The sequence below is a fragment of the Ctenopharyngodon idella genome, chromosome 21 (genome assembly GCF_019924925.1).
Source record: "Ctenopharyngodon idella isolate HZGC_01 chromosome 21, HZGC01, whole genome shotgun sequence".
NCBI lineage: Eukaryota > Metazoa > Chordata > Actinopteri > Cypriniformes > Xenocyprididae > Ctenopharyngodon > Ctenopharyngodon idella.
The window spans coordinates 6406777-6430226 of record NC_067240.1 but is presented as its reverse complement, the minus strand read 5'-3'; the positions used below and the strand labels follow the sequence as shown (position 1 = coordinate 6430226).

Sequence of the window (23450 nt, the reverse complement as noted above, 5' to 3'; positions counted from 1 at the left end):
GTTTAAGCTGGTGTTCAGCTGACAATTATTTGTTCTTGTGCAAGTGTGGCAGCAACAAACTTCAAGGGGGCGATAGAGTTAACTTCAAATGTCATAAAGAGTGTGGTAGATATCTATAAACATGTTGACAGTTTAACATCTCATTTTAACTAACCAACTAAACAAGATTCTCTTCAAACTGTTGCACTGCTATGGCAGTAATTGACCTAAAAGAGAAATAGAAAAAGGTTTATGCTATGCTAACAAAATGCTTGCATAGCTAGCTACAAACTATCTACATCCACATACTTGTTTCAAATCTATCAGCCCTCCAGTACAAGAAAAATGGTTCCACTTTCATTCGATAAAGATATATACAACAACACAAAGGGCCTCAAACTTAAATGAAAATAGACCTTAGTCAGGTTAGACGCCATTTTGAATTTAACACGGATGAAAGCGAGGCTGTGAGGGATAGACTTACAGTCTTTACAATGGTGCATACTGAATAAAGGTCCTAGACCACGGAATTTTCATAACTCACAACTTTCAAAACTATTTTATGGAGGTTTTTGTGTACTGAATTTTTACCGGACGACGTTTAGTCGGCTGGACAATCGGTATGTTGTTAAAGGGATAGTTCACCCAAAAATGGTAATCAAACAATTGACGGTAGCCATTGACTTCCATAGTAGGAAAAAAAAATACTATGTAAGTCAATGGCTACTGTCAACTGTCTGGTTACCAACATTCTTCAAAATATCTTCTTTTGTGTTCAACAGAAGAAAGAAACTTACACAGGTTTGAAACAACATGAGGGTGAGTAAATAATGACAGGATTTTCATTTTTGGGTGAACTATCCCTTTAAACAACAGTACAAACACTTTACTTCTATCCTTCACAGCCTTGTCAAAAAAATAAAGGTCTATTAGAAATGTTGGCTTGGCATAATAAATAATAAATAAATTAACTTGTACTAAAATTACTAAAACTGAAATAAAAATAAATGAAAGCTAAATATAAATATAAAAAAACTAATAAAAATGACAAAAGCCCACAAAAAAATTTAAATGAAAACTAAAAATATAAAATAAAAGGTAATCAAAATATTGAAAATATTAATGAAAACTATAATAGTATATAAATAATACTAAAATAACGTGCTGGCAACCAAACCCTGAACAGCATGACAGCATTGTGAGACCCTGAGAACCAGATGTGCTATATTAATTACTATCATACACCTCAACCGTGCTTGATTTGTTACAGCCACCTTCAAATCGCTAGTGTTCCCCAGTATATTAACGACTAACATTAGATTCTGTTAAGATATGCGCATAACCTTCATTAATTTGCAAAGAGAGGTGACAAAGACAGGACGTAAAATAATGCATGAAACTGAAGCTGGATATGATAATTATGAGGAGGAAAAACAGACACTCAACCTCTCCCCTTTAATGCCAGACACATCCTTTCTGGCTTATGTCTGGGATTTTAATATTATTCAATCACTCTATCTGTCAATCATCAGAGGTTTGGCAGGAATATGTTGTCAGGGAAAAGCTAAATTCTCCTGAAATTAAGAGATAGGCAGAAAAGATGAAATATTGCTCATATAAGGAGATAAAACAAGCGAGCAGATGGAGAAGAGAATTTTTGGCAGGGAGAATGGCAAGGATAATTACGAATGACCTTTAATTATAGAGATTTCTGTTTTAATAATATTTATTTCAGCCAGGGATTACATTTTTTACTTCACTTTAAAGGTAAATTAATGACTCCAAAATGTAAAATCTTCATTAAAGATAATTGTAACCATAATTATGTTTAAATTAATAATCCCAGATCCATCTTTATATGAAACTAGATTTTATATTTACTAAACAAAATGTGAGTGATGCTTTCCTGTGTAAAGCCCAGCTTTTCATGCCTTAAACTCATACAAGATAGATATATTTTTAAAATATGTATTTATATCCTATTATAGTATTTATTAATATTTTGAATGAACCTTTATTAGCTTTTAGTTATCACTGCAGTGCATACAATCACATAATTTCCAGTTATTATTGCAAATTAGAAACCTAGCAATTTTCTAATAAAGACAAAACATTTGATGAATAATATTTTTTAAAAATCTAGAAAATATAATATTAAAAATGTCAAATGTTAAAAAAAAATACAATATATCTTTTTATATATGAAATGTTGGCAGGTTAAGTAAAATCCCGAATGACTGACCTGACCTGTATCTGACCTGCCTCTGACAATACATCCATCTTAGAAAAAACATTCAACAGGAAATTATCTCAGACACACAGGGGTCAAGAGGTCCCTGTTGACTATCACATTTGTGTTTTGCTCACCTCAATACCAAAGGACAATCTCCAGACTTATTATCTCAAGAATGTACAATGACAGCCAAAACCAGAGTGATGCATAAAATCCCTACGGGTGTATGAAAAATACAAACAATCAAATTACAGACTTACAGAGCCTCAAAATCCAATTTTAACCAATGACAAGACAATAAGACCGTGCACAAATCTGAATCCAGTTCAGGGTCCTGTAACATGAAAACAACTGAACAGCAGGATGGTTTCTGTTCTATATCACGTGTTTATGTTTTTATGTGATTTTGAGAGGCTGTCAGTGGCAGTGTGGCTGATTTACTCGGGGGAAGTAGCAGGACATAAAACATTTCTGCTCACCGGGAGCCAATCTGGGCCCTGTCGGCAGCGTTGGGGGCCGTCTTCGCTGACACCACTAGCAGGTATCTTGTGTGTGGGCGGCAGATACCGTAGAACAGAATCAGCTTGAAAAAGAAGACAGATGTCCTTGCTGCTGCCTGTGCTGTTTATGTTTCAGAGCATGCTATAAGGATGCCATATTGTTACACAGACACAATGAAGTCCTGTCTGATAGGAATCTAATATATTACCATCTGTTTTTTAGGGCTGGGACAATACATCGAATCTCGATTCACGATACGAAGAATCTGGAGCGATTCTGATATTTTCCGATGTATCGGGATTCTCTCTTGAATCGATTCTGAGCTTAGTTTTTAAACAGCAGATGGCACTACATGCTTTAGAAACACTCGTACACTGCCTGCTTCCAGTTCCTTTACACACACCACTTAAACCTAAAATAATCATTCATAAAGTTCGAAAAGGTTGAAGCGAATTACAATTCTCACATCATAAAAGCATTCTGAGCCGACGATGCAAGTATATTTAACCACTTACATGACTCAGCCGAACACACGATCGTTGTCCAGCAGTCTTCTTCGTGAGCGCTTGAGAGTGTGTGGTTAAAAACTAGCCTAGAGCGCCATCTGCTGTTGAAACTAAGCTCAGAATCGATTGGAGAGAGAAAATATCAGAATCGATCCAGATTCATTGTATCGATCGAGAATCGATGTATTGTCCCAGCCCTACTGTTTATGTGTACGCAACTTTAATAATCGCTTTTTGAGGCATGCTATTTCTCTTCTAAGTGAACAATTTTCACCTGGCGGACTATAAAGGGTACGTTTACATGACAACAATGTACTAAAAATGGAAAAGGTTTCCCTTTGTGCTTTTTGCGTACAGATGACAACTTTGTCAAAACGATCCCCGTTCAAACGGATCTGCGAATACACTAAAAACACTGCATTATGCTGCCAGGCCAGTAGTTGGCGATGTAAAGAATCAAATTACTTTGTAAAGAAAAACTACGCGCCTATAGACTGAACATGTAATACTCATGCACAAATTCACGTTTTTGTAAGACTATAGCGTACGGAGCCCCACACATGACATGCAGAGAAAAAAAGTAAATTGTGTGCACAACTTACTAATTTGTTCCCTCGATTTACTAAACCGTGCGCACAATTTACTATTCCGTTCCCTCTATTTGCTAAATCGTGCGCATGATTTACTAATTCGCATGTTTTAGCCTACTATTTTTTTTTCCTTCATGTCATGTGCGGGGCTCCGTAATAACAGTATCATTTTCAAAAACTTGCACTTTGAAACCCACCCATTTTTAAAAGTTTACGTTTTCAGGCCCCCAAAAACACCACTGTCGTGTAAATGAATGGCCAAAACGCATAAAAAGTTTTACATTTTTAGTAGAAAACGGTGTCGTGTAAACACCCCCTTAAACGGAATACAGTAAATCCCATTGACATACATTAAGGGATGGATCATGTCCAATATCCATGAAAACTTAAGGGTGGGCTGGAAAGCATCCACCTATCAACCACCCAGAACACCCTAGCAACTACATAGCAAAAGTCCAATGTTGTTATTGTTAACTAAAACTATTAAAACTATCATTAAATGAAACAAAATTGAAATGATATAAAATATAAATATAGACCTTAGTCAGGTTAGATGCCATATTGTATTTAACACAAATAAAAACAAGGCTGTAAAGGACAGACTTACAGTCTTTACAGCTACATGCATGGTATAAAGGTCGTAGATCACATAATTTTCTCACATCTTTCATAACTATTTTATGAAGTTTTTGATGGAATGGAAAGACGTTTCATCATCTGAACAATCGGTGTGTTGTTAAACAATAGTATGGTCTATTGAACACTATATGTACTTCTATCCCTCTCAACCTCGTTTTCATTTCTGTCAAAAAACAAATATGACTAAGGTCTATTAAACACAGTTGTATTTACTTAAGCTGAATTATTTGTCTAGGTAGCATTAATGATGACAAATGAAGGTGAAAAGGCTGGAAAAGAGCAAATCTGAAAGTGTGACAAACTGGGGAATTAAGAAAATCCCTGCAGGCAAAATCTCAGTCAACATTCTCCATAAGAAGCAGTTCAAAGAAGGTCTTATCTAGTATATCATCCTCTAAAAGAGACCAAAGCTTTGGTATCAGATGAGCATTTCAGACAAAACTGACTGGAATCATAGATGGATGGAGTAAAAATTTATTCTAGTTCACCAGAGCAGTGCTGTGGGCCACAAGGGAGAAATAAACTTCTGTAATGTGACAAATTTTATGTGAAACAGAACATTAGTTAGAAATAACATAGGACAGGACTTAATAAAATATGATATTGCTAGCTAATATTATTTTTCCTGCCTATACTGCTGCGGTTACGTCAGTAGAGAAGAAAATTAATTTCAGAGGCAGAGAAACGTATTACATTTTTATATTGAAAACATATTTTTTTGAATAACATGCACTGATAAATCATGCACAATAAGACCAGCGCCGTTTATTAATAAGTAAATAAGGTACAATCTCATTTTACATTGTCTATTAAGGATAATTTACATAAATTATGCCTTATAATGTCATTTTTATTTGACTCTCATTTGCGCTTGTTCAGAGGTAAAAGTCAAGCTGTGAGTGAGTCAAAACTGTTGACTGTTGATTGCTGACAGTTTCATTTAACACCTCAGCTTTTCTGATTTAATGGGACATAGTTTCAACCTTCTTCTGGATTATTCAGCAGTTTTGCAGTCAAACTTTCATTTTTACACACTCCACACAAACACACACACACAAGCATACATTTCTCCTACATTCATTTTTCCCCAAACATGCTGACAAAGTTAAAAACAGACATTGCTGGCTGCCAATAGGAAAGAAAAAAAGACTATTATTTCAATTATTGCTCCTTTACAGCAATAAGATTAAATGGAGAGCAAATGGACTCTTTTGGATAAGTCTCTTACTTCTCATAATTTTCTTCTGAGGAAAGAAACCAACATTCTCAGTTTCATAAGACATCTCAACAATGTCTCGCATTCACCAAGATACCAAAGTCACAATCAAAACCCATGTTCTCAATATGAACTCAAACATTTCACATCAAATTCATCCAAGAATATTTGAGCTGTACTATACACATTAAAGTTGTACCTCTAAACTTGCAGGCTTACTGTATGTCAATTGTCTTATTTGTGTCTACCAATGGGTTGAAGGTCCAAATTGCAGTTTCAATGCAGCTTCAAAGGGCTCTACATGATCTCAGAAGAGGAATAAGGGTCTTATTTAGTGAAACGATCATCATTTTCTAAAAAAAAATAAAAACTATATACTTTTTTTATCCACAAGTGCTCATCTTGCACTGCTCTGCGATGCACTACGCATTACGTAATCATGCTGGAAAGGTCACGTGTGACGTATATGGAGAAAAATCCTGCAATGTTTTCCTCAAAAACTTTAAATTCTTTTCGACTGAAGAAAGAAAGACATAAACATCTTGGATGACATGGGGGTGAGTAAATTATCAGGAAATTTTAATTCTGAAGTGAACTAATCCTTTAATAACTCTTATTAACATCAAGCATGTCCCAAATTTAAGATCGCCTTCTGAGAGAGGCAGCTTTCTGTGTGCGCACTTTGGCAGTGTGCTGGTCAGCACGAGCACCGCAGTGAATTCCTTTTCAGGATATATTGCACTTATACGTAACTATTTTTAACATCAAGCACTTCCACTCTTTATATTCTCATTCAAGTGTCAAGTGTCAATAGTGCTATATATTTACATACTGCGATATACACGTCATACCGCCCAGCCCTACTCTCACAGATCCCTCAAACCCTCATAGGAGTCTGAGCTCTCGCTGGGAAGAGCTGTAATGTGCTTTGTTTACTGTTAAATCAATGGCAGACATCACTCACTAATTACAGAGCACTTGAATATTTTGCAGTTGGCTGCGCAAATGCATTGCTGGAGTCCAGGCACATTATTGACTAGAGCAGTAAATCAGCACAAAGGGTTGTGAGACGCCAGAATGTGACTCTCTCTCTTTCCATTTTGTCTCCCTGGTCTTAAATTGCCTTGCTCTCTCAGTTTGGGCCTTTATCTTTTTGTCAGTACTTGCATGTGTGTGTGTGTGTGTGTGTGTGTGTGTGTGTGTGTGTGTGTGTGTGTGTGTGTGTTTGTGCACGTGCGTGATGTAACGAATTACCTCAATTTTTTTGAGTTAGCCCAACTTATTCGGGTTTACGGTGTATGTTGTGGGGACCAAATGTACTCACAAAGATAGTAATACCAGTAATTTCTGACCTTGTGGGGACATTTTTTGGTCCCCATGAGGAAAATAGCTTAAAAATCATACAGAATTATGTAAAAATGTAGAAAATTGTTTTCTTTAATGTAGGTTTAGTGGTATGGTTAGGGTTAGGGGATAGAATATACAGCTTGTACAGTATGAAAATCATTATGTCTATGGAAAGTCCCCATAAAACATGGAAACCCAACATGTGTGTGACATCAGGCTAATCCCACTCGAGTTCACTGTTAACTCTGCAGGGTCCTGGATGGCTTAATGATATGAATAATTCATATCTCCCCTCACTCACAGTCTGTTCGTTACTCAACTGAATGTTCTTACTATTCCATTTTTCTTCCTCTCATACTGCATTGTACTGCATACAGCAGCCATTACTCCAGTTTTCAGTGTCACATGATCCTTCAGAAATCATTCTGATATGTTTATTTATTGCTCAATAAACATTTCTTATTATTAACCGTTGTGCTGCTTACTATTTTTGTGGAAACAGTGAAACATTTTTTAAAGGATTCTTTTATGAATAGAAAGTTCAAAAGAACAGCATTTATTAGAAATAGAAATTGTTTGTAATATTCTTTACAGTCACTGTTGATCAATTTAATGTGTGAATAAGGCCTAGCTCACATTTACACAGGTATTTTTATAACAGATTTTTTTCCTCCTTCATTTTAACAGAAAATTGTGTCCACATGACAACGCAAAAACACGCTATGAAGCACTATCATGAGCATTCCAAACCAACAGGTGGCGATAGAAGCCTAACCGTAAAGCCATGTTGGCCAATCTGAAGCCTGGAAAAAAGGTTATTACGGGTTCCAGTTCCGACATCACAAGCCAAAATCTCTGGTTTCACTATCTACACAACAACACTGCAACCGGAGTGTCTAAAAATCTTCACCCTGGCAGGAGTTTTCAAAAAAGTTTGGTTTCAGTGACCGGATACTGCGTTTGCATGTGGACGAATGGCCAAACCACAAAGAAAAAGCTGTGGACAGGGCCTAAAACTATTCATTTGATTAAAAAAAAAAAAAAAAAAAAAAAAGGAATACAACAAGTGATCATCTTTATAAATGAGTCATTGAATCATTTACTTAACCAGTTCTTTTTAAACACTGATTCATTCATCTTTATGAGCGGGTTTTTAAATTATTCACTCTAAAGATTTATTCAGTAATACATTATATTTAGTTTAGTACTGAAAAGTGTTTAGAAAAATATAAATCAAATTAAAATGGCCACATAGCCAATATGCTATGTATTCTATATAGTCATAATATCGCATTTTTAGATTCGCAACATCAAATGCCACTTGTGGGGTTCACATAAGGGGCACTATTTGTACAATAATGTATTTGCTGCAAGTTATTTCAGTTAGGTTGCAGATGCCTATGGAGACTATAGGCAGCAAAGCAGGAGATATTTAAAAAATCAAGGATATTTAACCTTGATGGTCTGCGAAAAACATTTTATAAAACATTATTCTAAAGGATCTAAATGTTTTTTCTGCCTGTCTACAGTGTCTAATAGAAACAACATCTGACTGCTGGCCTGGCTGTAAATATACCACCAGCTGGATAACATCAATATTGTATGGCAGTTTCCAAATATGGATCCAAATCCATGCCAACCAGCAACAATGACTGACGAAAGTGAGAGGTAAAATCCAGGACTATGTCTCCATTCCAACTCTCCCATTAGATAAAAATCCCTGCAAAAAATAATCTACAGGCTCGATCTGGATTAGAACTAGGATTTTTTTTTTTGAGCTTGGGTTTCAACGTTAATCTGACAACACTTCTTTGTGTGTGGTTGATCATTAGACCGCCGGTGTGATCAGATTATAATAATCAATTTAATGAAGCAAATTTCTTTGAAAGGAACAGCAGCTAGTGACTGTGTGTTATGTAATTTATCTCGGGTGATGCAGATTGATAAGGGAATAATGTGATCATTCTATCAGGTTAAAATCTTTAAGCTATTTTGACCTGCAATAACGTACAAGCCCTTTTAGATTAATGTCCCATGGATGAAAATAAACAATGTGGGATGGACAGCACACTGGCTACCTCTGTAATATCCCAGGGCATCTTAATCTAGGAAGGAGAAATAAATAAATATATTTATATATTAAATGAGTGAATGGGACAGAAAGACAAAGGAGCTTTTAATGTTATTGAATTGAGTGTGTCCATAGATACTGGGCAGCTGAATTAATCTTCATGCCACAGAGAAGAACGGAGCATGCTCAGTTTCTCACTAGGTCAGGAACAGGAAAATCTCTCCCGCTTTCATCCTGTGGGTCATTTTCATTCACTTCAGAGCAATGCAATGTAAGTAAACAGAACAAAAGGAAAGCAAAATTGCTTTAATGTACTTTTCCTATAATATATCAGGATTTGTGCACACCACAATGTGTTTTACATAAGATAAAAAAGACTGAAACCCAGAAACAAATGGAGATCCAGTTACTCGATTATTTATAAAGCACTTGGAGAGACAAAGTAGCTTTTGAGTTTAAGTGCTTGATTCTTTCATTAACCAACAGTCAACTTCCTTTCAGTTCTTTTCCTGTGACTTGATGACTGCTGCCTTCATGAAGATACTTTTTGAGACAGCATGCTAACTGAAATGGAACCACAAGTGGCTGATTTTGATGCTCTCATATAGGCAAAAACTCAAAATAAATCAAGACAAAATATAAAAATAGTAAAAAATGTTAGAGAAAGTCTCATATTTGATTCCAGTCAAATGTGTTATTTTCATTTTATTTATATGCTATTATATTATTTATTAATATTTTAAATTAGATTTTGTGTATATTAATATTTATATTAATGTACTCATATTTTGAATCAGTCGTTTAAGTTTTAGTAATTTTATTATGTCACTTTTATCATTTTTTATGGTTGTTTTTTTTTTAATTCCTATTTGAATCTACTACTTGAATCAGTAGTTTACATTTTATAATTTTGTTATGTGCTTGTCACTTTTATTAATTTTTTGTTTTTTATTTCTATTTTTTATTTTAGTTTTAGTAATTTTAGTACTTCAGCTTAAACGTATTTCTTTCAGTTAGTTCAATGCACATTTCTAATTTTAAGTTTTTTAAATTTATAATTTACTATTTCATATTTTATTTTAGGTTTATTTCAATTTCTAAAAACAATTTTTAATATTTTTAGTTAACAATAACAACACTGATTCCAATAATCTGATGCTAGTGTATGTTAAACAACATGATACTCTAATAAAAATGAAAATATTGTTTAAAGTAGTTCATTTTTATTAGTTTTGCAAAATTTATTGATATTTTCAGTACTGATGAATGACTATATTATGAAAGCTTGTTTCCGCCATGAAATACAAAATAAAAAAGGTAATTGTGACTTTTTATATCACAATTCTGACTTTTTTTTCTCAGTTACGAGATATAAAGTCAGAATTACGAGTTATAAAGTAGGAATTGTGTGATCTGAAGTCAGAATTGTGAGTTAAAAAGTCAGAATTGCGTAATATAAAGTCAGAATTGCGAGTTATAAAGTCAGAATTGTGTGATATAAAGTCAGAATTGTGAGTTAAAAAGTCAGAATTGTGAGTTATAAAGTCAGAATTGCGAGTTATAAAGTCAGAATTGCAAGTTATAAAGTCAGAATTGCATGATATAAAGTCAGAATTGTGAGTTAAAAAGTCAGAATTGCGTGATATAAAATCAGAATTGTGAGTTATAAAGTCCAATTGTGAGGGAAAAAAGACTGACCTTTTTTCTCAGAATTGCGAGTTTATATCTCATAATTCTGACTTTATATCAGCAATTCTGATTTTTTTAACTAGCAATTGTGAGTTTATATCTCGCAAACTCACAATTGTGAGAAAAAAAGTCAGAATTTTGAGATAAAAAGTCGCAATTACCTTTTTTATTTTTTTTATTTAGTGGCGGAAACAAGCTTCCATACTATATTGATGCATTTCTTTCTATTCCGCCATTTTGTTTTTCCCTTGTTGCAGGGCATTCTGGGATCACCTTCTTACATGATGATGCCAAAATGAGAAAGCAACATAAATTATTATATTAACTTATACCATTGACTTATTGCCTATGACGCCTTAAAAGTTAGTCTGTATGGAGCTCACTAACAGCTAAAATATTAGAAACCACAAAACTCTCAAGTGACACATCAACCTTTTTGACAGATCCATAACTTCCTCCATTTGACTGGGCGGAGTAAATAACAAACACCACCTACAAACAGTCAGTCATGATGTCTCTTATTCATCATGTACCCAAACTCTCTGCAGTGACTCAACGAGTTTCTTAGCAACTGCCGAAACACTCAAGATGTCAATAGAAATGTTCTCCACCACTATGACTATGATTCTTATTATCTTGTCAGCTGTTTGACTTGCTCAACCACCTTCATCCTAAAAACAATAGAAGAAAACAGGCTGAACGAATGAGCTCACAATGGCAGATGCCTTGAGTGTCCAAAGAAAATGTCACTCACTGTTCTGTTAATATCAAATCCTCTTTTCTGTGGCAACAGCATGGTCTCTCACTGGACTCAGCCAATCACAGTGCAGCATCCCTAAGGGGTAGAGCCCACACAGCCAATCAGGAGTGTCCATCATGAGGGCATAGCGTCTGTCTGTCTGTTTGTCTATCTATCCATCCATCCATCCATCCATAATTTTTTTTAGGAAAAAATATACACTACAGTTCAAAAGTTCTGTGTTAATGAGATTTTTAAAGGGACCTATAATGCCCCTTTTACAAGATGTAATATAAGTCTCTGGTGTCCCTAGAATGTGTCATGTGTCAGTTTCTGCTAAAAATACCCCCCAGATCATTTATTATAGCTTGTCAAATTAGCCCCTATTGGGGTGTGAGCAAAAACAACAAAGCTGGAGAATCTCACGCTGCCAAAATAACGATTGTCAGTAACGGTGTTCAGCGTTACATTGTTCAAACCGGAGTCAGACAATGATGCAGAGACTCAGGAAGAAGTTACATTTTAAAATATATTCAAATAGAAAATGTTACAATATTTCCATTTTTACTGTATTCATGGTGATAAATATTTTATATCAATCTGAAATTTTTTTTTTAAACAATATATCACATTGATTGATGACTTATAGGCGTATGACAGTCATATCAAGCTGTCTGTGTGTGTGTATTTACAGATCTTGCTGTGTGTGTCTGTGTGTGTGTGTGTGTGTGTGCTTTTAGTTTGTTCTTTTCTGCTGTGCACCGGAGGCAAACCTTAAGTCGGCTTACAAGCATCACATAAATATGCCAGTAATTCCACATTGGTCCCATATTTCTCGTCATTCCTTCCTCTCTCTTTCTCCTTCCTCTCTCGTGTTCTCTCTCTCTCTCTCTCTCTCTCTCTCTCTCTGTCCACGGTGCTGTGGGGAACCTGAAATCCTGTCAAGTAGGCTCCGCAGCAGCAGATGCATTCAACCAAACACTAAAGAAAGACATACAACCGAACCTCACAGGCTCACAGCTCAGAGCGGAGTAGAAGTGGATGGCTTGCAGTTACTTCAGTGAAATATTTGGAAAGACAAAAGTACACCTGAGAGCTTAAATCAGCCTCTATAACCAGCTGATCATTTAGAAAGATAGTCAAACTAAGTGAAAAACATTTTTAAAAAGGCTAAACTCTCTCCTTCCTTAGTTTTAGGAAGACAAAATGTTTGTGTGTAATTAAACACACACATGTAGTAGATTCAAGAGTGGAAGGAAAGCAGTCACCAGGACAGGGGGTTATCCCGGGGGAAATGACATTTGTCCAAACACTTGTTTGGATGACTATTTAGAAGAACACAAACAAAGCGCAGCGATAATAACATCTCATTAGTGTGCCGAGGCAATTAAAGTTGTCTCTTGCATAACACGGTCTGCCTCTATAGGGCAAAGCAAAAACATCTAAATTATTCACATTCCTGCAGTCTGATTAACAGATGCGGCCATTGAACTCATTTCAATATACAGAGAGGAAAAAACTCAAAGGCTGAAAGAATGATTGTAGTTTAGATGGTTTATCTATCTATCTATCTATCTATCTATCTATCTATCATCTGCCTGTCTACTCAAGCATCCATCCATCCATCCATTCATCCATCCAATAAAACAAAAAAACATCCATCCATCCATCCACCTCCCTATCTATCTATCTATCTATCTATCTATCTATCTATCCAATAAAACATCCATCCATCCATCTACCTTCTTATCTATCAATATTATACGGTGAGGTTTCAGGGTAACATGCTGAGTCTTCGGTTTTTCCCAGGCAGTAAACACACTTGTTCATTCATTCCTTTCTCCTCCCTGATCAGCATGAGACCAAATCATACCGGACAGCAGGGGCCAACCCACTCCTTAAGCCCTGACCCCTCCACTTCTCAAGTGCCAGTTTTTTTTCTTTCATTTGGCCTGAACTAAAGTTTGGTGCTTCCTAATATTCCTCTCTTTTCCTCTCATGCTTCCCGTCTCCAAACCACAGCAAATGCACTTTCTTACTTAAAAGAAACCATGAGTACTTCACTCCCAGTACACCGATCCAAAGAGCCTTTAATGTAACATCAAGGAGTTTTAAAATCTCTTAAGATTAATAAGGCTAACTCAGGAACCCCAATACAGTGGAATGATTCTTGATAAGAAGAACCTTTCGAAACGCCTCATGGATTGAGGCTCTTCTGTACTGTCACTGAGCGTTTTGAACAGCTATGAGTCATTTCTGTTTTAATGTGAAACAAACATGGCGTCTACAGTAAACAAATTCAGCATGGTTCAGATACTTGGAACAGAGTGAACTAGAAACCTCCATATCTCCATATCTTTGTTAAACATACAAATATATAAACTCTTTAAAAGTGATATTCCTTCATTTTGAATGTGCCATACCTGAACAACAATAATCATATCATTACATTTGATAAAACTCTGAGAGATACACTATATAGTAATACAAAAATAGCGAGTGCAGATGTTCAGGTGGTTTGACATCCCACAATTCCAGTGCACATTAATACTATCAGATAAATCCTTTGCTGACAGCTGCAGTTACATTCCCAGCTTTAATCAGAACTCTCTCTAAACTGAGCTGAGCATGATGACTTTCCCTCTTGTGTGTTGGAAAATGAAACTGAATACACTCACTCACACACATACACACACAAACACCTATAGTCACAAATGAGCGTAGCACACACCTAATAAAACCAATTAAGTATAAATCTATTTATGTAACAGATATGAATTCATGACATTTACTCTAATGCCTCTAGAGATTAATTTCTCTGACAAAACAACAGGTCAGAGACATTAATCAACGTTTATTTGACACTGTATAGTCAAGATGCTTAAACGTCACTGAATCTACAATTTATGTGCTTGACAGACGATTTTATCCGCAGCAACTTACACTGGATTTAAGATATACAATCTCTTGACTTAAAGGGGTGGTTGATTATGATTTCACTTTTTAACTTTAGTTAGTGTGTAATGTTGCTGTTTGAGCATAAACAACATCTGCAAAGTTAAGATATTTTCTTTTAAAGAATTTGCTGTTTAGGGACTACAACAAACGGCTATTAGGGACTACAACAAGCTTCTTCCCGGGTTAGTGACATCACTAACCCTGAAATTTACACAAACCATGCCCCCGGGAACAAGCAACAAAGGGGGTGAGGCCATGTTGGGCTGCTTTAGAGAAGAGGAAGAGTTGTTGTAGTAGAGTGTTGTTACCATGCTGTCATTTTACGCCGGACTGTTTCACAAACGAGGGTCAATTCAACGCTGAATTTTCACAAATGATTAACATGACGGCACATGCTAGTCGATGAGTTGAATCAACTCCACAGAAATTACATAAATTTATCCACTAACTATTCAGAAATGTTCAGTTTCATTCTAAACATTGTAACTTTTTCCTGAGTCTCTCCATCAGTGTCTGACTCCGGTTTGAACAATGTAAGGCTGAACACTGTTACTGACGATCATCATTTTGGCTGCGTGAGATTCTCCAGTTTTGTTGTTGATGAGCAACTGAAGCGTGAACATAAACTGAACTGAACATAAAGCTCCTCCCTTTCCTGGAAAGGGGACAGGGAGCAGCAGCTCATTTGCATTTAAAGGGACACATACAAAAACAGCGTGTTTTTACTCATACCCAAATAGGGGCAAATTTGACAAACTATAATAAATGATTTCTGGGGTATTTTGAGCTGAAACTTCACAGACACATTCTGGGGACACCAGAGACTTATATTACATCTTGTAAAAGGGGCGTTATAGGTCCCTTTTAATTTTCATGCTGTTCCCCACACAAAGATATTATGTGGCTTCAGAAGACTTCAATTTGACTACTTTATGGTGTTTTATACTTTTGGATCTTTAAAGAGTGAATGTCTGATCGCACTAGCAATAGCAAGTCATGGGTTCAATTCCCAGGGAATTTATGAACTGATGAAATCTATACCATGATGAATGCATTGTCATTTGAATTTGAATCAATGCCCACTATTGTCGTTTGTAAGGAACAGATTGGACATTAAGCAAAATATCTCCATTTGCATTCTGCCAAAGGAATACAATCTGGAATCTTGGAATCACTGTAGATCACAAACTAAGTCACAAACATTACATTATGACATATTTAATCTATCCAAACAGCACAAATGCACAAAAAAGGCATCACTAGGACACAATCACTATAAAATAATAACAAACACTAATCTAGGACAGCAGCCTAGAGAAGTCAATCAACTCTAGAAGTGTGTTGATGCAGTGCTACCGGATTTACAACTACCGAGAGACAATCAGTTATATAAGATAAAATGCTAATGAACAACTGAAAGTAATTATATATACAAACAGCAAGTCAATAACTGCACCATCTGTCAATTCAAGAGCTTTCATCAAACGCGAAGGCGACGTACCAGAGGACTGTAGATTAACATTGCTCATAGTGTATAATATGGACATAAATTTATATCCATTTGGCATAGAAGTTGATACTAATACTGATATTACTTAAACCAACATCTGCCAATACAGATGCAGATAGTTTGGATGTTTTTTCTGCTTTCTTGTTTCAAAAAAAGAGCTCATTTCTAATTAAAATATTTTTTAAATAAATATAAAAAAACTATTTATCCTCTAAAATATTTTCCCACATACATTTAGCAAACTAAGTCATGATTGACTCTCTCTTTGAAGTGAGGCAGGGAGGTCAAACATTAAAGTGGAAAGCTATTGATAAAGTCATAGAGTTTTTCTTGCTGTGGGCTGCTGTGTTCAGCAATCTCAGAATCAATCCCAGCAGCCTTTGTGGTATGTATCTTAAAACCATCGGCTTGTACAGGAAACATTCTCCTTGGGGCTGAAATTTCACCGAATACCACAGTTCTAACGATAAACATTATTTTACGGTGTACAGAATATCAAATGTGGTGCTAAACCTCTTTACGGTACACTGAAAGCTTGTGGGAGTACAGACTAAAAAATCTAAAATTCTGTTCTATGCTACAGATCTTGTGGGTTGGTCATTGTTGAACAAGATCTGCTTTTACAGCATATATAATAAAAGAGAGTGACTGATAATCAGAAAGCGAGTGCTAGTCACTCAGAACAGGAGCAGGTGGAGATCTGTCTAAAGCCACGCCCCTCCTCTCGCATAATTACGAGTATAATGAGCATCCTGTCACTCCACACCCACAAATGACATCATCCATTATACGCCTGAACACATGCCTACAATAAGTTCCAATTCAGAGTTCTGAGTCTTTAAAACAACTGAAAGATCCAAAATTTAAGCATGATTTTAAACATATCACTACCACTACACTGCGACTTCTCACAATTGAGTTATAAACTTGTAATTCTGACTTTTTTAATCAGAATTCTGCATGTTCATGCGGTCAGTTCAGGTGTCTAAAATTTCTGGGGGGAAAAATAAGATTAAAATTATAGAAATGCGAGATGTAAAACTCAGAATTGTGGGATGTAAACTCACAATTCCAAGATATAAAACTGCAATTTTGGCAGCCTTGCATGAGGAAGAAAGACATTCGACTTATTAATAATCCCTCTTACAAAATTAATAACCTTAAAAAAAGGTATCCTTGAAAATGTGCCATGGCATAAGCCAAGAAATTCACTGAAGGTTTCAAACATTGACATTAAAAAGTGTTAATAACAGCAGATTGCTCGATACCATTACAATAACATTGATACTATTGTTTTCCCTGGTTAGCACTGACATCATCTACAAACTCATTACAAATGGCTTTGGCCTGTAACACACAGAATTTAGTTGCATAATGTATGCCTGTGATAGAAACATTACAACATTGAGATGGCTTAACCGGGGTCGACTAATCCTAACCACAATCAACCAGAGACAGAACAAGCTATTGGCTCCAAAACATAAAATATTAAGTGGGGCTGTTCTCTGACTGTACAGCAGAGACTAAATTTATGATTTTGCAATCCTGCAGAGCTTGTACATGACATTTAGAAATGTGTAATTTTCATTTTAGACCTCAAAACTTGATGACCACAGCATAATACTGTATATTGTCATATTAACTGCAATTAGCAGGTAATACAAAACACTACTTTTGCTGTCCAATAAACGTGGCAAAAGAAATCAAGATTCATAAAGGTTACTGATCCAACATGAATGCAAACAAACAATAGCTAAATATGAATACAAACAACCAAGAAAGCCAATAAATATTGATGGAAATAACAAGTTTAACCCTGTCTATTGCAGTGGACTACATAACTGGACAGGTCAAGCATCTATTTACAATAAACTATTCAAGTAAAAGAGTCCTTGAAAAAACAGAGACAATTCCCTAGGAGCGTGGTCAGTTTGCAGAGAAGGATTGTTTGCTGAACCATCCAAGCCAGCTTCTCAAGGCTGAGTACTTCACTAATTCATTCCCAAAATCACTCTATTGATGTCAGCATACCTGGAGAATATGAGAATTCAGGTGATCACGATAACATCTGACTCTAAACCGTGAGCAGAGTCTAACCAGGGCACCCATTGGTATATGATTTAACAATATACAGACACAATAGAACAGCCTAATTAGCCATATGGGGTCTTTTTGAGGGGCTACGGTTGATTGGTTCATGGGCGTCCCTTAGAATTATGCACTGTGCCTTGCCAAGCCCTGCAGTAATTGGCCCATTTTAACAGAGTACTGATGTTTAAAAGCCACATTGTGCCGCTGCATTCCTGTAAAAATTTGCCTAAAAAAGCATACCCAAAGTATATTGCATGCTGTTCTTGAACCGTGCGCGCTTTCGAGAGACACATGATAGGAATGCTTACAATGTTTGGGTTAATGCCAAAAGAGCTTTTCTGTACTGTAACATCAATGTGCCAAGGGATTAATTCACTCTATAGTCTCACATAGTCAGATCTATAGTCTATAGTCTCAAATATACTTTAAAATCAAGTCAGTGAGAGCTGGTGCAAACATACTGTATCCACATCATATGATCAGATGCTTTCTTAACTGCTGCTTTCTCACCACTGTTATTTTTGTTGTGTGTTTTGTTATTGAGGGGAAAGCGCGCAGTGACATCTAAATGTATTTGTATTTGTCTAAATGTATTATGTATTTCCAACTGTTTACTTCTAAACGAAGAATGAAAAAGAATCAGGGCTTTGAATCTCATTCAGTCTCTTGTATGTTACGTGTACACAAGTGCGAATACGAGCAATAAGTTGCTGGCTGCAGTTCACTGAACGGCCACCGGTGTCGCTAATAACAAGGGTTTCTGAATTCTACATATAGCCCCTTTAAAGTGTCGAGAAACATTTCACAAAAAAAAAAACATGGAAAGCCTGAGTGGCGAAGGGAACTCTTTGTTGTATTTTTCTTTAAAGGAGTTAAGGGTTCTCACAAATGCACTACAGTTCACAACTGAATGCAACAAAATGCACAAATATATTATATTCCATTTTATAAGCTCACAATACACTACACAAATACCTTCAGGAAAAAAAAAAGTAAGTTAATGCATAAATAAACGTAGAGCCATTTGTATTCTGCGTCGAAAAAATATATATATATACGCGCTTTTGCATTTTTAATAGCTTTTAAGACTGTTATTCCATGCAGTCTTATGAAAAATTATGCACTAAAGAGCATGAAAACGTCACATCCTGTGATGTTGATGTGACATTTATTTCAAACTGGAAACCAAAAATAGCCCTAAAATTATGATTATCTGATCAAGTGTTTCATGACATTTTAATTGTTATTGTATAATGGTTATATTCAACCATGGGTTGGAATAAACAAGTAAATCAAAGCACATGAAGCTAAATTATTATCAATTTGTGTATACTACTTTAAAATAAGGTGGTTTTACATATTTGCGTCCTCCTGTTTAGTAGCATACCTACATGAAAAAACATCAACCAAGTGCATTTCCCATATGCCCCATCTCAGACTCCAAGATGAACTCACATATGCTTTGATAACAGTTTCAAAATATCAATTGCAAAAAATAGTCTCAAAATATGCAATTTAAATTCTTCAACGGTAATAATTTGACCAAATTCAATAAATATAGCCAATTTAAGTAGAATAGAGCATTATATTATAATTAACCAGCCTATACATAAGACTTATATTAACCTGCATTTGCATATACATGTCATTATTCTGACTCCAGATTCTATCAGTCCATATTCTAACAAAGGCCTGCAGTCACTGCAAACAGGACATATGATGCAGGACTGCGAGTGATGCAGGAAAAACATGGATGGATCTGGTAAACACCGGAGAAATCCTGCCGTTAACGAGTCTGATCGTTCTCGCGCGCACCGCCAATCGTGACTGATCATTTATTTTCCTTTGCCACAAAGGCATCGACTTCATTAACCTTCATAGCGATCAATATTCATCACCCCACCCTTCAGGTTCCCGCATCAACAACATCTCCCACCGACCGAACGAACGACCGACCTACCATTCCGTGCCAGCTGCCCGTCCGACGTTCCCGGTCCGGTGACAGTCCAGTTCTGTTCAGTTCAAAACATGCCGGTAGGCGACGGTTTTAAAGACCTCTGTGAGGACGAATCAAACAGATATAAAGAAAGAAATGTAGTTGAAATAAAAAGAGAAGGATTAAAGCCTGAGTTTGCGATGCTGAATCACTGCGCGCTCACCATTGTGCTGCAGGATGCTGCCTGTACCATTATGGATCCTACCAGCGTAGGGATGGGATGGGAAGGGGAGGGGGTGCGGGAGACGGGTTGCCGTAGCAACCGGAGGGAGCGCACGATGACGTCAAAGCCCAGAGCGGTCTCATAGGAGTGAGGAGATGGAGAGGAGCGGCGCTCTGATCTCGCATCTGTAGATTGGTGGGCCTTTGCGCACATGACCGCCGACTGCGTGTTTGGAGGCGGGCAGAGAAAAAGTAGCATCACAGAGCTTTCGGATCATTTGAAACAATCGGTTCGTTCGAACGACTCTTTCCGGTGAATCAGTTCAAAGGAATCGATTCGTAAATTCTTTCGAATCATTCATCAAAAAATGACCCCACGCACGATATTAGGACATTATCCAAATACTAGGCACTAGGCAACACGAACTAATTAATAGCCTAGTAATAAAAGGACATGGAAAGTTCCCCTGTAGTCAATAAGTATCCCTTAAAACTCATCTTTGATCACCAAAATGACATATTTAAATGTTTTTCAGGTGAAAAAATTTCTTCATGCCTAAAAATAGCTTGAATGTAACTCTAACCCTTTCATTTAGTATACATGGATCTATTAATATGCTAATTAGCCCCGCCTCCACTCACTCGCACGAGCTCCACTCGGTCAACTTTTACTGAGGTAAACGCTGCACAATGGTATCGCTTTTTACAACGTCGGACACATAACGGTAATTAATATGATTAGCATTTTGCTTGACTACGTTATCAAACAGCTAACAATGTGTTGCTAATGTTACACGACTCATAGTTAATGATATGCTAAAGCCTGCCCGCACGTTGACGTGATTAGTTACAAGGTAGTTTGTGATGGAAGAAACACCAGCGATTTCAAACCATGTTTTTTAAAACTGTCTTTTGGATCACTGCAGTTTTAAAGAGAAAAAACATGTTAAAACACTACATAGACATTTAAACAATATTAAAAACTTGATTTTCACCACAGGGGGACTTTTTAACAGTGTTAAAAAACAGTAAGTTTATATATAGGCCTTGTTTAATTTGAAAATGTATGAGTTTATGCCAATTAATTTTCCAACATGCTCAAATAAATTAAATGTTAAATGTTACGTAATTTATTATTTCAAACGCTTAGAAAATAAAGCATATTATTTTATGTGATATTTTAATATCACGATTCTGTGGGAAAAGAGTCAGAATTGCAGGATACAAACTCGCAATTCTGAGGAAAATATATCTCACAATTCTCTTTTTCCTTCTAAGAATTGTGAGATATTAACTCAGATTTGCGAGAAAAAAGTAAGAATTGTGAGATATAAACTCAAAATTAACTTTTTTATTCTTTTATTTCGTGGCTTCCACAGACTGCTAACGTTACTGCAGAACTGTCATTTTCTGCCACAAGGTAGGCTCCGCCCACAAAAAAAAAACCGTCGTCGTGGTTTGTAAACACAAAATAGGTCTATTGAACTTGCAATATTACAGCTCAAATGTCTCACATTTTGTGACAGAACAAGCAAAGTTCTTCCAGCGTTTGGGCATCTGTAAATATTGACCAAGCCTGCATTTGTGCCTTTTAGAAGACAAATACCTCACAATGACCGTGCCAGAGTGAAGTGGTCCACTTTGGAAATCAAGAGCACTCGAGAAAATCTTTACGTAATATCATTATGGAAATTATCGACTTACTCTGCAGACATTGCCGATGCTGTGCAGGGAAAGTTATGAGCCTGTTCACATAATCAATCCACATAAACTCAACTGTGTTTAACATTTAATCTCCTATTGTTGAATTTCCATCTTCCAGATGCAGTATTTGCTTTATACACTAGCTCTGTTACACTCTGCAGAGTGGAACATAAAAAGGCTTTCAGTGTTATCGAGGAGAATCAGATACATATTTCATGATTGTTGGCTCCATTTTGATGGCGGTGAAGATCTTAATATTTATTCCACAAAAAAAAAAAAAAAAAATCGGCAAACTGGAATTCATATTCAAGAATGAGTGAATATGATTTGTTATAAACAACACTTTAAAAATGACCAGTCCTCCTGTGCAAAGAGAAATGACTTTTTATAATGACACTAAAATTCCACTAGGGGGCGTGTCTTGCATTATAAACGCAAAAGCAACAGAACGCTTAGTGGAAGGAAGCCATTAAAGCTGAATTACTTCCTGACAAACTTAGAATTGACCTCTGGCTATTGAAAGCCAACTTTCAAGTGCTGAGTGATGCTGATAAGATAATCTCTGACTTTCATATTTCTCTGTTTATGTTTATGGGGGTAACTTTCTCTAAATAACTGTCAGTTGCAAAGTGTTACCTTGATTTATTTTTATGTTTTTGAAAGAAGATTCTGCTTATCAAGGCTGCATTTGTGTCACATGATCAGAAATCAATAGACTTGCTGGAGATGCGTAGGCGTTGCGCAGACCAATCGGCGTATGACATCAAAGTACCGCGAGAGCGATTGGAGACTCCTTATATGCTAATTTGGTGCTAAAAAAATCTTTTATTATTATTATTATCAGTGTTGAAAATAGTAAACTAAACTAAACATACTGAATCTGAGAGAGTCACTGGCTTATGTTTGATCTGCAAGCCACTGCATCTGGACTTTAACCCTGGAGTTCAGTTTCTTATGTAAAGTATACGTAAAACAGTACAAATCAGACGTATGAGATCAGATGGATTAAAGCCTATTCAGCTTCTGCCTTTAACTGGGCCTTTAGGGAGCAAAAGAACAACATTTAGTTGTTATAGTACAACTTCAGAGTCAAAAACAATACAGTTCTGTCGAAAACTCGAATCTCTTTGGGACATGCTGTTTTACTCAGGGCCCTCAGAGGTGTAGCAAAAGTGCATGAAGAAGCATATTTGCAAAACCAGGGCATGCAATTACCAAACCCACCAATCTAGCCTGTCTTCCCCTCCTCCCCTTTTCCTTTCCGGCATCCCCACAGAGGTTTTAATGGCCTGGTCGTGAGCCAGGAGAGCTCTGTGCTGCTTTGCCCTGTAGGTATAAACCTCCAAAGCCCTGGATAGAGAAAGCCTGCCGTCACTCGCCGTTAAGTCGTGGTGGAACATTTTCAGACATCATAAACAAATAAAATCCAAACAGACAAGGAATATCCCATTCTCTAAAAGTTAAAGGCCTACAAAAAATAATGAGGAAAGCTGATAATTTGTGAAAAAGGAGACTTGTT

The 23450-nt window shown here is 36.3% G+C and overlaps 1 protein-coding gene across 5 annotated transcripts in view; it reads right to left on the bottom strand.

Moving 5' to 3' along the window:
• Positions 1 to 20346, bottom strand: part of LOC127503882 (mitogen-activated protein kinase 10) — a 69192-nt gene extending 48846 nt beyond the window's left edge. For 3 of the 5 annotated variants that reach the window (XM_051878064.1, XM_051878065.1, XM_051878058.1), the window contains exon 1: positions 20030 to 20222. Coding sequence is in view for 3 of the 5 variants with exons in the window: in XM_051878058.1 (XP_051734018.1) it covers positions 20030 to 20032 (3 nt within the window). In the remaining 2 variants the exon portion in view is untranslated. The other 2 variants (XM_051878057.1, XM_051878059.1) reach the window with 1 other exon arrangement.
• Positions 20347 to 23450: the final 3104 nt, after the last annotated feature.